The 15,508-nt window shown below is 34.3% G+C and overlaps 1 protein-coding gene across 2 annotated transcripts in view; it reads right to left on the bottom strand.

Annotated features, from left to right (window-relative positions):
• LOC150108931 (uncharacterized) overlaps positions 1-15,508 on the bottom strand; it is a 298,899-nt gene that overhangs the window by 76,156 nt on the left and 207,235 nt on the right. For both annotated transcript variants that reach the window (XM_090411045.1, XM_090411050.1), the window contains exon 15: positions 2,288-2,413. In XM_090411045.1, coding sequence (XP_090267171.1) covers positions 2,288-2,413 — 126 coding nt within the window. The remainder of the gene's footprint in view (positions 1-2,287; positions 2,414-15,508) is intronic.

Raw genomic sequence — 15,508 nt, 5'->3', positions numbered from 1 at the left:
CTATCACAAGTATATATGAAAATAATCAAATACAAATAAGATTAAATCACGAGCTATCATATACAAGAGAGATAAACCAAGGGGTCCAACAGGCATGTCCCCTCTCAGCAACTCTTTTTAATATCTACTTAAATGAAATAATAATAAAATGGAGTAAAAATTTACACCAAGGAATTAAACTTTCACCTACAGTTAACTTAAACACGCTCCTCTTTGCAGACGACCAAATAATAATTACAAACTCACTCTGAAGATAACTTGCAGAAAGCTATTTTAAATCTAAATGAGATATCCAAAGATTATGGTATGATAATATCAACAGAAAAATCAAAAACTATGGCCTTTAAAGGACAAGATCCAGCAAGAACTAAAATAGTAATAGTTAACAAGATCTTAGAACAGGTGAATTCATTTAATTACCTAGGATGTATGATCACATATGAAAACGAAAAAGATATAAACGTAAAAATTGCAAAATATTTAGAAATAACAGGTGTAATTAACTCTATATTTAAACCAAACCTAGTTCAAAAACAAACCAGGCTAAAAGTATACAATACATTAGCCTTACCGGTCTTAATGTATGGAAGCGAAATCTGGACAATAAAACAAAAAGACAAACAAAGATTAACAACAGCAGAAATGAAGTTTATGAGAAAAACTGCAAAGTATACCCTATTTGATCACAAAAGAAACGAAGATATTATGAAAGAATTAAACCAAGAACCAGTAATAGAAAAAATTAAAAAATATAAACATAAATGGATGGAACACGTTCACAGAATGAAAACAGAAAGATTACCAAAACAAGCCTTAAAGTACAAGCCATTAAGAAAAAGAAAACCAGGATGTCCTCCTAAACGATTCAACGATGACTTCTAAGGCAGAACAGGCCATGCTAGGCCTAAATCCTTGATACATATGATGATGATGATATTATAGCATATAAATTTATATGCAAACATACCTGAAAAGAGTTGAGAAAGATTGTTGAAGAGAAACTTGGAGAAGAACAAGCTGGGTTCAGGCCAAATAGAGGCTGTCAGGATCAGATTTTCACTTTATGACAAATAGCTGAGAAATCATGGAATATGACAAGGATCTGTACTTAAGTTAATATTTAAGATGTAAGTTAGCAGTTAGAAGAGATGAAAATACAGGCGATGGTTTGATGTAAAATCAGGGATAAGACAAGGAAGCACATTATCTCCACTCTTATTTATAATCTATATGGATCACATTATGAAAGAAAATAGCATTAGATCTGATATCAGAATTGGAGATATCAAACTTAGCTCTTTGCTTTATGCAGATGATGTTGTACTCTTAAACACATCTAGTGCAAGTCTCCAGGAGTCCCTAACTAAATTAAATAACAGTTGTAAAAAATTTGGCATGAAAATCAGCAATAAAAAGACCAAAACTATGAAAATGGGTAGAAACCATCAACTGCAATCTGAATGGAGTGCCTACAGAGCAAGTAAATATTTCAGCTATTTAGGTGCAGTTTTTAGTAAAGATGGCAAGTTAAATCTGGAAATAGACAGAATAAGCAAAGCTGATATGGTGGGTAGCCAGCTGAATAAATTTACATAAAAGAGAAATTAGCCAAAACACTAAACTAGCAGTATGCAAGACAACACTCAAATCAGTTTTATGTTATAGATCTGAAAGCTGGGTTAGAAATAAAGCACTTAAAGACTACAGACCACAAATATGAGGGGTTCTAAGAAAAATCAGAGGAGCAAACAGGTGGCATCAATGGCAGAATCATATTAAAAATGAAGATATTAGAAAGGAACTTGACACTGTTAGCATTCAAGAATGTGTAAGTAGAGCTAATCTAAGGTATATATGGCCACTTAAACAGAACTGATGCTGAAGGGTTAGCAAAACAGGTGTCTGATGCCAAGAGAACAGGGGAAAAAAACAAAAGGTCTAGGTGGATTGATTCAGTCAGAAGTGCCTTTGAAGCAGGAAATGTTATATATGAAAATATTGAAGTACTGACAAGTAATAGACTAATTTGAGGGAAAATTGCAGATAGGAGATTAATAATAATAATAATGTAAACTTAATCATGTGGTGCTGTTATAGTAGCCTGAACACCTCTTGAGGGTATATATCAGGAAATTGATAATGATGATAAGTATATTATTATACTGTATTTGCAACACCCCTTTCATTGCTAATTTATATTATTTGTCAAAATCAACCAATAATATATTTTTATGCTAAGAAATTTAGCATATATAATTTTATGAAGACAATTTAAAAAAACAACAACCTTTAACTGCTCCATTTCTGATTGGTACCGACGCTGCACTGCTGTTTCATTAATAATATTGTGTTCTTGGGAAAGCTTCTTCATGTACAATATTTTTAAATTCATTATCTCTTCTTCACATTTCAACTAAAAATAAATTAAAAATAAAAGCAGTGCAAGATTAGAATGACAGCAAACAAGATTCAAAATAATTCTTACACTTACCCATTAAAATACAAGGTTTTCTTTACAATATACTATAGATTTAAAACCTTTTGTGGGTGGGAAGGAGTCACATAATATTACAATCTAATTAGGTTTCCTCATCCTTATTATAAACTGCACAACAATTTTCTTCCACATTAACTGCAGTTTGTTGAGTGTCACAATTTTATTTTTAGTTATTTATTTTTAATATTGCACACACACAAGGTTGAAAAACCTATAGCAGATCAGCACCATTTGTGGGCAAGAAGAAATTCAGGGCACGGTTCACTATGTCTGGAGCTGGACTGTAAATGGGTGCCGATTAGGGATAGGAAACCAAAAATAAAAATAAATAAATAAAATGAAATAAATAAATAACAATTCAAGTTTTGATTTGAGTTTAAGGATTTCAGAAATTTCAATTTCATCTTGTTTTCTAATTCAAGTGTTTTGTTTTGTTTAATCAATGCATTGGTGATCTAGTTAGAGTGGCAGACTTCAGATAGTAAGGTCATGGGATCAGAACCTGAACAAAACACTGCTGTGGTGGAACTGACATTGTCTGTTTACTATGTGATTAGTTATAGACTTTGGTGGGAAATGAACCTGGAATTCATAACACGTTTTTATTGGGCAAATTGGACCTAAAATGAGCTTTAGTATTACTTCCGAGCTTCCACAGAGTCTGAAGATGCATGGGGGGGGGGGGGGGTTGAACATTCCCAGATGACAATAAGTATCATGTCATGCCTTGGAATATGTTCATTGTTGGAGCACTCACCACCAATCTGGCAACACGTTCCATCTCCACCCACCAAGCAAAAATCTTCTTTTTGCTTCCTTACATGATCTTTGTATAGTTTCCTGGGATGACATCTAATGCTTTTATCACCCATTATCCTATACAATAATTCCCCAGTATCTATTTTATGGCTCCTCTCACCAATTTATATGTCTCAATCTGCCAAGTTCCACATTCCATAAATAAAATATGTGCCAAGTATGATTTATCGAGCATAAACTAAAAATTCTGAAAGCAAAAATTTTGTGTGCACAGTTACTAGGTGAATATGCACACATGTACAGCTTAGAGCAGGGGTGTCCAATCTGCAGGCTGTGTGCAGTCCTGAACAGTTAGTAATGCGGCCCCTTAAGATCTTAAACTTTTAACATTATTATGTGATGTGAAAAAGATGTTGTCTTTCTTTCTGTTTTGATACAGAATTTGAGAACAGCTTTCAAGATTTCAGAAAAAATTATCAATTTTTTTGTATATTTAAAACTCCATTTTCAGTCGACATAAATACATTACCTTCAAATTTTCAAATGGAATGTATAGAGTTGCAATCAGATCTTCAACTCAAAGAAAAATTTTATCATGTCTCTTTGTTAGATATAAGACCAATCTTCCCAGAGGAAATTATCCTTCGCTTCACAATCATGCTTTATTCATGTCATCGCTTTTTGGTAGTACATACATTTGTGAACAACTATTTTGAAGAATGAAGCACACAAAGAGTAAAGTAAAATCAAAAATTTCTGACAAGAAGCTTGGGAGCTCCCTACGAATTGCAACCACTTCTATTGAACCAGACATTGATGCATTGATTTCATGTAAGCAAGGCCAAATATCTCACTAGTTTTGTGTTTATGCTGTCCTCTGTTTTTTAATATTATAATAAAAATTTTTAAAAAATAAAGGAAGTTTTGTTACTTATATATATTAACTATATTATACATTTTATATGTGGCCCAAGACAATTATTCCTCTTCACTCAATGTGGCCCAGGCAAGCCAAAAGGTTGGACATCCATGGCTTAGATGGAATATTGCTCTAAAGACCATATTCCCTTAATCTATCTAACCTCATTCTCAATATTCCTGAGACATTTTAATTACTTGCCTCTGCACACACACACACACACAACACACACATACGCTCTCTCTCTCTCTCTCCCCCCAATGTTTCCTTATCAGCAATATACCTATGTGACCAAATCTGTGTACAGAAATCACATGAGCCTAATAAGTACCTTGTGAAACTATTACCTCTTACAGTGGAATTATCACCTCAATCTGTACATGTCAGCATTCTTTGCATTATAGCAGACATTTTCTGGGTCACTCTTCCAACTTTCACAATGTGTCCACTGAATTTCAATTCTTTATCCACCAAGATTCACTGCCTCTTTAAAATCCTAAAGCATAGTTCCTCCAATATGGTAAACCTCATCCCATCTCCTGTGGCCAAAGTGCACTTTGTACTTAGCAACACTGAAATGGCATCCCCCATTCTTCGGCACAAAGCATCAACCTATTTAAATCCTGTTGTAACAACAACACATCACAACTTCATGTCATTGCTCTTCCTAATTTAGCATCATCAGCAAACAAGTGAATATCTCTTTTCACAAGGTGAACTACATCATTGATATAGTTGAATAACAGTAATCCCAGAGCAGAATCCTGTCATATCCCACTCATCACCTTCCTTTTTCAAGACACTGCAACGCCACACAAAACTCTCTGGCTACTATCAGTGAACCATCATTGTAACCTAGCTCCCAAATGACGATCCACCCCATTCTGCTTAATTTTTAACAGTAGTTTATCATGTGGTATTTGATCAAGTACCAGATGATTAACAGTAGTTTATCATATAGAATTTGAACAAATGCTTAGCAAAATCCAAATAAGTCACTGTATAAGCATTCCCTTTGTCTGATATACTAGTCACCCTATTATAAAATGTAACTGAGTTAAAGCACGACCTTTCCTTAACAAACCCATGCCCACTGTTGAAAGATTTCCAGTATCTGCAATCCAGGTTTGTATTCTGTCTCTAACCAACCACTCTAGCACCTTCATCACTACACTTGATATATACAGTGGCCTATAGTTATATAGGCCACTGTATATATAGGCCAGCAAAACAGTGCCACTGTTAGCACTGTTTTGCTGCTTTCCAGTCTTCTGAAATTGTTCCTGTTGTTTGTCAGACCAAACAACCAAATCAAGGGTGCTGCCAGCTCTTTTCCACTTTCTCATATATGTAGTGATATCTCTCATCCAGTCCCACAACCTTATTATATCAAAGTTGCTTAATATTATAAACACTTCCCATTCTTAAACTGTTAGTTTTCTGTGATATACACTAATGAAAAACTCAAACATTTTCTATATCTTCAGCAGATGTGTCTCGTATTCCATCTCCAGCAAGCTGAAGTCAGTTTTCCATATGCACGCGTTCTTCTACTTGCAACATAATTATAGAATTGTCTATGGTTTTGCTTTACTGTTTCAGACAATCTCATCTTCCTAGCCTGCACCTTATACTCATTATACTGCTAAGGTATATGGTATTCTTGACATCTCTTCCATAACATCCTCTTTCTCAGAAGCTTCTGCATAATTCTGCATTCATCCATTTCATTTCTGCTTTATTTATCCTCTGAACCTTTGGAATACAATCTGACATTGCTGTAAGTAACTAATTCTGAACCAAGTCCTACACAATGCTGATTTCTCTCCCCTTCAATTAATGAAGCCACTGTGCATCACCAATCTGTTTCCTTAATTTTTCTTCCCTCCCTTCCCCTCTTCTTTTTATCTTTTCTTTCTTTTTTTTCCAAAAATTCTATAACCATCACCTTTCATTCCCACAAGAACAGCTTTCTCCACTAACCACGTCTCACCGACAACAAATGATTTGTAAGCTGACTAACTGCATCAAGGTCTCAATCTCTGCTGTACCCTTATTTCTAATACTCCTTGTATATAAATACAATAGCTTTCCCCTGGAAAGCAACATCATTCCCCATCACTTAAGTAATTTGACTCTATTGTTGCCACCAAGGCCATCCCTATCTTGTTTTACTTTTTCCCTTATCTCATACCAATTCTGGTATCTTACACTCACAGTCTAGTTTTGGTTTTCCTGACTGGTTAAACACTCTCCTCCTCTCATCAATAATCTACTCAGCATCACACTACCACTCTCACTCAAATGCAGACCATCTGCAGCAAGAGCATTCTCCTACCTTCAAATTTATCTCATACATTCACAAACTCTTTTTCTGTACATTCTAGTCATCATGAAATTCATTATCATTGTTCTCCTCCTCCTCAGCTCTACTATCATACAACACACAACACGCTCACAATCCCCCCCCCCCTCTAATACTCTTCTGCTTCACTGTTTCTAGTAATACCCAATTCCAGCTATTTCATTCACACTTCCTCACAAATCATTTGTTCCAACCAACAACTTCTATGCATTTCCTCTCCACTACACAGCCTCAAGCACTCTTCTTATCATTGCTTCACTCAGACATACTTTTAACACTATTTTTGCATCTTTCATCACAGAGTCCACATACAGCACTACACTACTTTCCACGATTCCATTGCAATTGTTCTTCTTTGACTCAGTGAATGAAATATAAAGACATAAGCAAACAATGTAATAAAAAAAATTCAATAACAGAAAAATATTACATATAGAAAAATTAATATTTAAAATTCATAAAATTTTGGCTAGGTTTCATAGTCATTATTAAGGCATACAGTTGAAAAGAGATAAAAAAAAAATAGAACAACACTTAATTGCATGACAACACTGCAGGAGGATAGCTCTATCTACAACTATTAGAATTCAATAAATAAATTTAAATAATTATTAATCCATGAAATACAGGAATGAGGAGCACGATTTAGGATGACTTCCCAAAATTGTGGAAGTTTAAGACACTCTTGTCGAAGTTCAGTCAGTGGATGTGGGCTTCACAACTTTCTTTGTATAATCTTTCAAGTAAAAAATAACTTATGCATAAGACTTTAGTTTTATTTCAGTGAATTCTATGTCTAGTGGATAAAGTGAGGGTGGCTAAACCAGACTTCTCAGATTCTTGTAGTAGAATATAATTTCAATGTTCTTCATGACAAATTTAAGCTGAATGATCTGTCTGCCCATAAAATAAAGGCTACAGGAGCAAAGGATTCTGTCAATTCCAGGATGAGAAAGAGGAGAATATTTATCTTTTGGAGAGTCTAATAAACATACAAAAAGGAATTTAATTTTTATGCTGGACAGAAAGATACTTGTAGGTCAATTTGGCAAGAATTCTTGCAATTCTCTTCAATATTCTATTTATGTATGGAATGGAAATTCTAGAAGCTTCTTCAAAGATTTGGATGAAAGCCATTATTATAAAAAAATTTATTGATTATTTTGCTATTATCTCTGTTAGAAATGAAAGTTTCTCTAATAAAAACGAAGAATTCTTTATTTAAAAGAGAACTAGTAGAACACAGTTTATGTGCAGGGTGAACTAAAGTTTTAATCATGGCATACTTCTGACAAGGATGATGATGTGATGCAGCAATGTACTTTCTGGTGAATATTTTTCTATATACTGACACCTGCAGACTATCATCTTGTAGTAAAACAAGAATGTCCAGAAATGACAAGCAATTGTTTTCTTCTAATCCCTGAGTAAATTTAATTCTTGGGTTTATTGAATTAATTTTCTGAAGACACAAACAAAGTTTGTTACAAATGCAAGACAACCACAATTCGGTGTAACAGGACTAGTATAAGTAATTGCAGCGTGCAACACAAGACTAAAGTCCTAATAAGGTGCCGTCTAAGTAAAAAAAAAAAATTAAATAAAATAAAACAGTAGTCCAAAGTTTTGAAAAAATATAGTAGTCCAAATAGTAGTCCTTGAAAGTTTTGAAAAATAGTAGTCCAAATTTGAAGTTGTTATAATTCTTGACTACCGAGATTAATGAATAACTAACTATTATTTAGAAGTATTGGTCAAGTGTTAATAAACTATTTAATAACCAACTAGTTTCGCTGGCTATTGCTGTCGGCTTCTTCAGTGTACAAATAAGGTAGGCAAAGTAAATTACAAGCTAGATGTTAACTGACAATTCTAATTCAATAACAAAATAGTACTGAGCGTGAAACAATACACATGTTGTGGATACATGATTTACTTGTTGCGAAACATTTTGTAGTTGGCACTGAAGTTCATTTCACGTGTGTTTAGTGATCTGATTAAGGTCTTTCATATATCAGGTAGGATTAAACCTTGTTTTTTCCTGTTGAGGTATTTTGTGGAACGGGCGACTGTAGCTGCTTCTTTGAAGATTCTGGAATGGTAGTTTTCTTCTATATAAGCAGTGGTGAGCTATAAGGGGCTTACCCGAGCCCTTTGTTAAATTTTTTTCAAATTTACGAGCCCCTTGTTCTTGTTTACTTTTATATTTTTTCAAAAAAAAAAAATTTTTTTTTGAAATATATTAAGCAACAAACTCATACGGTAACCTAACAAAGTGATTTGATTAAATAAAATATTATAGTTACTGTTACCACCATTTTACAAATAAGAATTCACTTTTGGTAATCGCATACAAATAAATAGGACTATAAAATAATGCCCCTTGATTGATACTGTTGATTATCACTTGAAATATAACGTGCTTCAATATTATTGTTCAGATAATATTTATTTATTCTTTATAGATTGTTTGTCATAAAAACTTCTATCGCAAACAAAAGAAATTTATTTTGTTTATAAAAAATATGGACTATTTCATATGTGCGATTATAAAAGATTTTATTCTTATTATATTTTGATAGTTAAATAATGTTTTTCTTATGTAAGATAAATTAACACAGATGATTGTGTGCAAATATTTCATGTTTAGATCATGAAATATTTCTTTAAAAATGATAACTTTTACAGGTTGATTGTCCCGTCATACTTTTTGATTGGCATTTGTACACAAGCTGTATTAATAAAAGTTTTTGTGTGAAATACGGCTTTTTTTTTGCTCAACGATGCGAGCCCTTTGTTAAAATTTCCATAGCTCACCACTCTATATAAGGCATATAACTTTTATTCCATTCAATAATGTGGTTGGTTGTAGAGAAACTCTCTCTACAACCAACCACATTATTGAATGGAATAAAAGTTATATGCCTTATATAGAAGAAAACTACCATTCCAGAATCTTCAAAGAAGCAGCTACAGCCACCTGTTCCACAAAAAACTTCAACAGGAACCAAGGTTTAATCCTACCTGATATATGGAAGACCTTAATCAGATCAGTAAACACACATGAAATGAACTTCAGTGCCAACTACAAAATGTTTCGCAACAAGTAAATCATGTATCCGCGACATGTGTATTGTTTCACGCTCAGTACTATTTTGTTAGTGAATTAGAATTGTCAGTTAACATCTAGCTTATAATTTACTTTGCCTACCTTATTTGTACCCTGAAGAAGCCAATAGCAATAGCCGGCGAAACTAGTTGGTTATTAAATAGTTTATTAACACTTGACCAATACTTCTAAATAAGAGTTAGTTATTCATAGTAGTCCAAAGTTTTGAAAAAAATAAAATTAAAATAAATAAATATTAATTTGGTCTTAGGATGACTGTCTCCCAAATCTTTGGTAGATTTATACAGCCATATTTGTTAAGGTTTGGAGTAGTATGTTTTAAGGCTTCTGTTGATTCCAGAAACAACCTCTCTGACTTGTAGAAGCTTCTGTGCAGTACTTTTGTTTTTTTCCACTTGATCCTGTGTGCTAGGGTATCCAAAGCATGGTCTGCTAGACCCGACTTGCCATAGCGAAAGTGCCAGATATATTTTTTGTGTTCACTGAGGTGGATGTCCACAGTTCTTCCTGTCTGTCCGTAGTAGGCTCGATGACAAGAACAGGGCCCTTCATAGACTCCTGGATGTGAAAAAGGAGTGAATCTATCCTTAGGTGAATGGATGAGAGTTGTCAATTTCACATAAGGTTTAAATACAGTATGCAGTTGGTGTTTGTTAAGCATCCTAGATATCTTTTCAGATGTGCTTTTAATGTACTGGATGGTGATAGTTTTGTTGTAGTCTTCTGTGGAAGATAGTGGGGGGGGGGGGGATTTCTGGGCAGTATTTAGTATTTTATCCATCTTATGGGGATTATAGCCATTGGTTTGGAAGGTGTGGCGCAGGTGAGAAAGTTCAGCAGTGAGAGCAATGTCATTGGAACAGATTGCTCTAGCTCTATGGGTGCATGTGTGGGTTTTCTTTTCTATAAACCGAAAATGATAAGGAACCTTCTGGAAGACGTGTGATCAGTGTGTGTCCAGGAAGGGCAGACAGTCATTGGCTTCTAGTTCCATTGTAAAGTGGATTTTAGGGTGCTGGCTATTTAGATGCACTAAAAATGTATTCAATGTGTCTGGGCCATGTGGCCAAATAGCAAACACATCACAACATAGCATAGCCAGAGACTAGGTTTGAGAGTGGCTGTAGAATTTTTAAAAAAATAGGGAGAATTGTTTGTGCAAGTGGCTAGTAGTTTGGCTAAATGTTTAACTAATTTATATGTAGGACTGTTTATACCATCTACAACAGGGAGTAAAGGTGTACCTTGCTTGTGGATTTTTGGAGTTCCATATATTCTGGGTGTTTTAACATGAAAGGGTTTGAGTTTGTTGACTGTTTCTTTTGGCCAGGAAGTGACTTTGTTCAATAACTTGCACACCTTATTCTTTTGTGAGTTGGTGGGATCTCGATCTATAATTTGGTCTGGGAGAAGTGTGTGCATTTTGCTTTCATATTCTGTTGTATTCATTACTACAGTTGCGTTTCCTTTTGTCTGATTTGGTTATTATAATGTGGTTATTATTGCGTAGCTCTTTTAGAGCCCCTATTTCTTTATGTGGGATACCCCCAGTACACAGGATCAATTGGAAAAAAACAAAATTACTGCACAGAAGCTTCTACAAGTCAGAGAGGTTGTTCCTGGAATCAACAGAAGCATTAAAACATACTCCAAACCTTAACAAATATGGCTGTATAAATCTACCAAAGATTTCGGAGACAGTCATACTAAGACCACATTAATATTTATTTATTTTAATTTTATTTTTTTCAAAACTTTGGACAACTTTTTTTTTTTTTTTTTTTTAACTTAGATGGCACCTTATTAGGACTTTAGTCTTGTGTTGCACGTTGCAATTACTTATACAAGCCCCACTGTTACACCGAATTGTGGTTATCGTGCATTTGTAACAAACTTTGTTTGTGTGCTCTGAAGATGCTGGATATAATACTAGCGAAATATTAGCTTTTAAGTTAATAAATAGTTATTTTCTTATCAATCTGTGTTCGCATCAATACCGTTTAAATCCAATTCAACATGTGTGACGAACAGATAAGCCTATCCACGCGTTTATATTTTCTATAGTTTCTTGAGAAATTCATCCAGTAATATATATAATTATTAACTGATAAATGTCTCAAAAAAAAAAATAATAAAATACTAATCGAAATCAAAGGTATTTCTGAATGAAAAATGTAACTTAATTAAACATTTTAATATGAACAATGCTTTACAGGGATTAGGGATAATGAGCATTATCCTTTGGAAAAATGTATAGTTTAAAAACGTGGGGGGGGGGGCATACCTGCTTTTTCTAAACTAGATTTAGAAAGACATGTTATAACGAGATTTTATATGCTGATAAACTGAAAGTTAATACCAAGCATGAATCAATCAAGGCACAATGCAATATCAATTTCAATGAAAATAATCTGCCTAGGAGCTTTCTGCTCATTTATTTGATTAGGGAGTGCAAGGACAACTATGAATAGTAAAAATCAAATATACAAGTAAAAATAACTTGATAAATAAACAAAAGCAGAAACAGGTATACATAAAAATGTATAAAAAGGTAGGTATAAAAAAGGTCTGTGAAAAACAAGCGTAAAAAAAAGTTTGTAAAACACATAACATGAGAATTACAGAGGTATTTCCCTACTGAGTGTTCCTGGCAAGATCTATGCAAGTATACTTGAGGAACGGTTGAGAAGAATTGTGGAAGAAAAACTGGATTCAGGCCAAATAGAGGTCGTCAGGATCAGATCTTCACTTTACGAAAAATAGTTGAGATAGCATGGGAATATAACAAAGATCTGTATTTGGGTTTTGTCGACCTGGAAAAGGCATAGGACAAGGTGCCAAGAGAGAAGCTATTCAATATGCTACGGTTATATGGTGTCAATTGGGCATTATATCAAGCAATACTTAGTCTTTATTTGAGTTGTGAGTCAGCAGTCAGAATTGAAGGAGGTACAGGAAGATGGTTTAATGTTAAATCTGTTGTGAGACAGGGATGTGCACTGTCCCCTCTGTTATTCATTATCTATATGGATCACATTATGAAGGAAAGTGGTATTAAACATGATATCAGAATTGGAGATGTTAATGTCAGCTCTTTGCTTTATGCGGAAGATGTTATACTTCTAAATAAATCTGCTGCAAGTTTGCAAGATTCCCTGACTAAATTGAATAACTGTTGTAATAGATATGGTATGAAGGTTAGCATTAAAAAAACAAAGACAATGAAAATAGGTAGAATTGTTGAAAATGTCAACTGTGTTATGAACGGGGAACCTGTGGAACAAGTAAAACATTTCAGCTACTTAGGCTCGATTTTTACTGAAGATGGTAAATTAAATATGGAAATAGACAACAGAATCAACAAAGCTGGTATGGTAGGCAGTCAATTGAATAAATTCATATGGAATAAGAGAGAAATTAGTCGGAACACTAAATTAGCTGTATACAAGACAGTGTTCAAACCAGTTTTAAGTTATGGATGTGAGAGCTGGGTCAGAAGTAAAACACTTGACCAAAGACTAGAGACCGCAGATGTGAGAGTCCTGAGAAAGATTAGAGGTGTGAACAGATGGCATCAATGGCAATATCATATTAAAAATGAGGATATTAGGAAAGAACTTGACATTGTCAGCATCCAGGAATGCGTTAGCAGAGCTAATCTCAGGTGGTATGGTCACTTAAACAGAATGGGCGAGGCAAGATTAGCAAAACAAGTGTTCTCTTAAATATAAAGAGCTAATAAGCTTCATTTCGGCGATATAAACAATATTTAAATTAAGGAGATATAAAATCCCACATTGTTTCAAAACCGAATAAGAAACTCAAAGATTGGAATCAGAGAGTTTCATGCCGAATATAGTAAACTATAAAGTATCGGCGATCACTAGCGTGAGCTAATGCAAGTGACCCTAGTACGTAGTACAATACCGGACAACGTGTTTTTAATAATAGCGATCTGAACTTTCCCCACCTTTGCAACGAGTTGTCTGGTACTGTACTACGTACTAGGATCGCCGATACTTTATAGTTTACTATATTCGCCATGAAACTCTCTGATTCCAATCTTTGAGTTTCTTATTCGGTTTTGAAACAATGTGGGATTTTATATCCCCTTAATTTAAATATTGTTTATATCGCCGAAATGAAGCTTATTAGCTCTTTATATTTAAGTAACTTAATGGTTGCACCTGTTTGGAAACTCGGATAGCAGAGTATATATATAAGTTCTTTTCGCTATACACTTTGGTATTAATTTGGTCTACCTACTCACTGATGAAGCCTCAAAAAAGGCTGAAACCGGTCTGGGTAGTGACCTCCCACCATAATGTAATAACAGCATACATTTCCTAGGAAATGTGTTTTTACATTATGGAAAATACCTAAGAATAGCGATCTGAACTTTCCCCACCTTTGCAATGAGTTGTCCGGTATTGTACTACGTACTAGGGTCACTCGCATTAGCTCACGCTAGTGATCGCCGATACTTTAAACTTTACTATATTCAGCATGAAACTCTCTGATTCCAATCTTTGAGTTTCTTATTTGGTTTTGAAACAATATGGGATTTTATATCCCCTTAATTTAAAAAAAAAAAAAAGAAAAAACAAGTGTTCTCTGCCAGGTTGGCAGGAAAACGACCCAGAGGAAGACCAAGATATAGGTGGATTGATACGGTACAAAGTGCCTTAGACGATAGAAATATAAGATCATAATGTTGGAGTCTTGACAAGTAACAGACTGATTTGGAGGAAAATTGTAGATAGGAAGTCAGTAATGATGTAAATTTTTGATGTAGTACTATCAATATCCTGTACACCCCTTGAGGGTACATGTCAGGAATTTGATTATGATGATGAGGTATAGCCCTTGTGACTATACCTCATCATCATATAGACTGTGTTTAGATTTTTATATAAATAAAAATCTAAACACAGTCTATATATGGTGAAAATACTGATTTTTTGAAAAATTTAAAAATAAAGAAGACATTTGGTGAATCTGATAAAATTTTCCTGAGTTGTATAGGACTCAAACATATTATGAATATGGCTAAAATAATGACTGCACTCTTTAATGAAATAAGCAGTCAATTAAAATAAGGCTGATGGTTTGTCCAGTATCACAGAGCTCACATACTGACATGTCATCATCCCTCAAAAGGAAGGAGAGTGTAAAATGACTATGACCTACGTAGAGCCAAGCAATCCTCTTTATGGTACCTGCATAGAGCAGACTGCCACAATTTGATTTTAGGTTGAACTGATGTAGCTTATTACTGGTCTCTCTATTCCATGATGATAGCCATTCAGCCGATATTTGGTGTATTGGACAGGCAGATGGTGGAAGCTTGAGAAACAAGCTAACCAAGCTATGGTATCTGCAGCCTCATTTCTCTTAATCCCAATGTGGCTTGGCATCCAACAGAAGCATACATTTAATTGTAGCTTCCATAACAGGCAGGATATGTTAGATTTGCAAGAGCTCTGGATATTTTTGTGATTATAGATATCTTATTGCCAGTAAAGAACTTCATGAATCTGAATATATTATACACCTTCAGTAGCAATGAAATTTTATGTATTTTAGTGCAAGCTATACAGCATTGTTAATTTCTAGCAGGATCTTGGCAGATATCATGCTGTCTGGGAAGACAGAAGTGGTCCCAATGTACCTTTGATTTTGAATTGTAAACAGGCACAAACTCAGACTATTTGATTCTATGAGCTTGAAAGAGCTGCTGGCAGACAACAGGAGGGACAGAAAGTTTGCATAGCCTGCAGAAAGAAAAGCTGAATGGTGTTATGTGCATTTAGTGACATTTGTGCTATGTTGTCTATT

The sequence above is a fragment of the Typopeltis vanoorti genome, chromosome 2 (assembly GCF_054136105.1).
Source record: "Typopeltis vanoorti isolate ZY-2024b chromosome 2, IOZ_Tvanoo_1.0, whole genome shotgun sequence".
NCBI classification, from domain to species: domain Eukaryota; kingdom Metazoa; phylum Arthropoda; class Arachnida; order Uropygi; family Thelyphonidae; genus Typopeltis; species Typopeltis vanoorti.
Note: the sequence above shows the minus strand (reverse complement) of the source record. Positions and strands in the feature narration are given on the sequence as shown.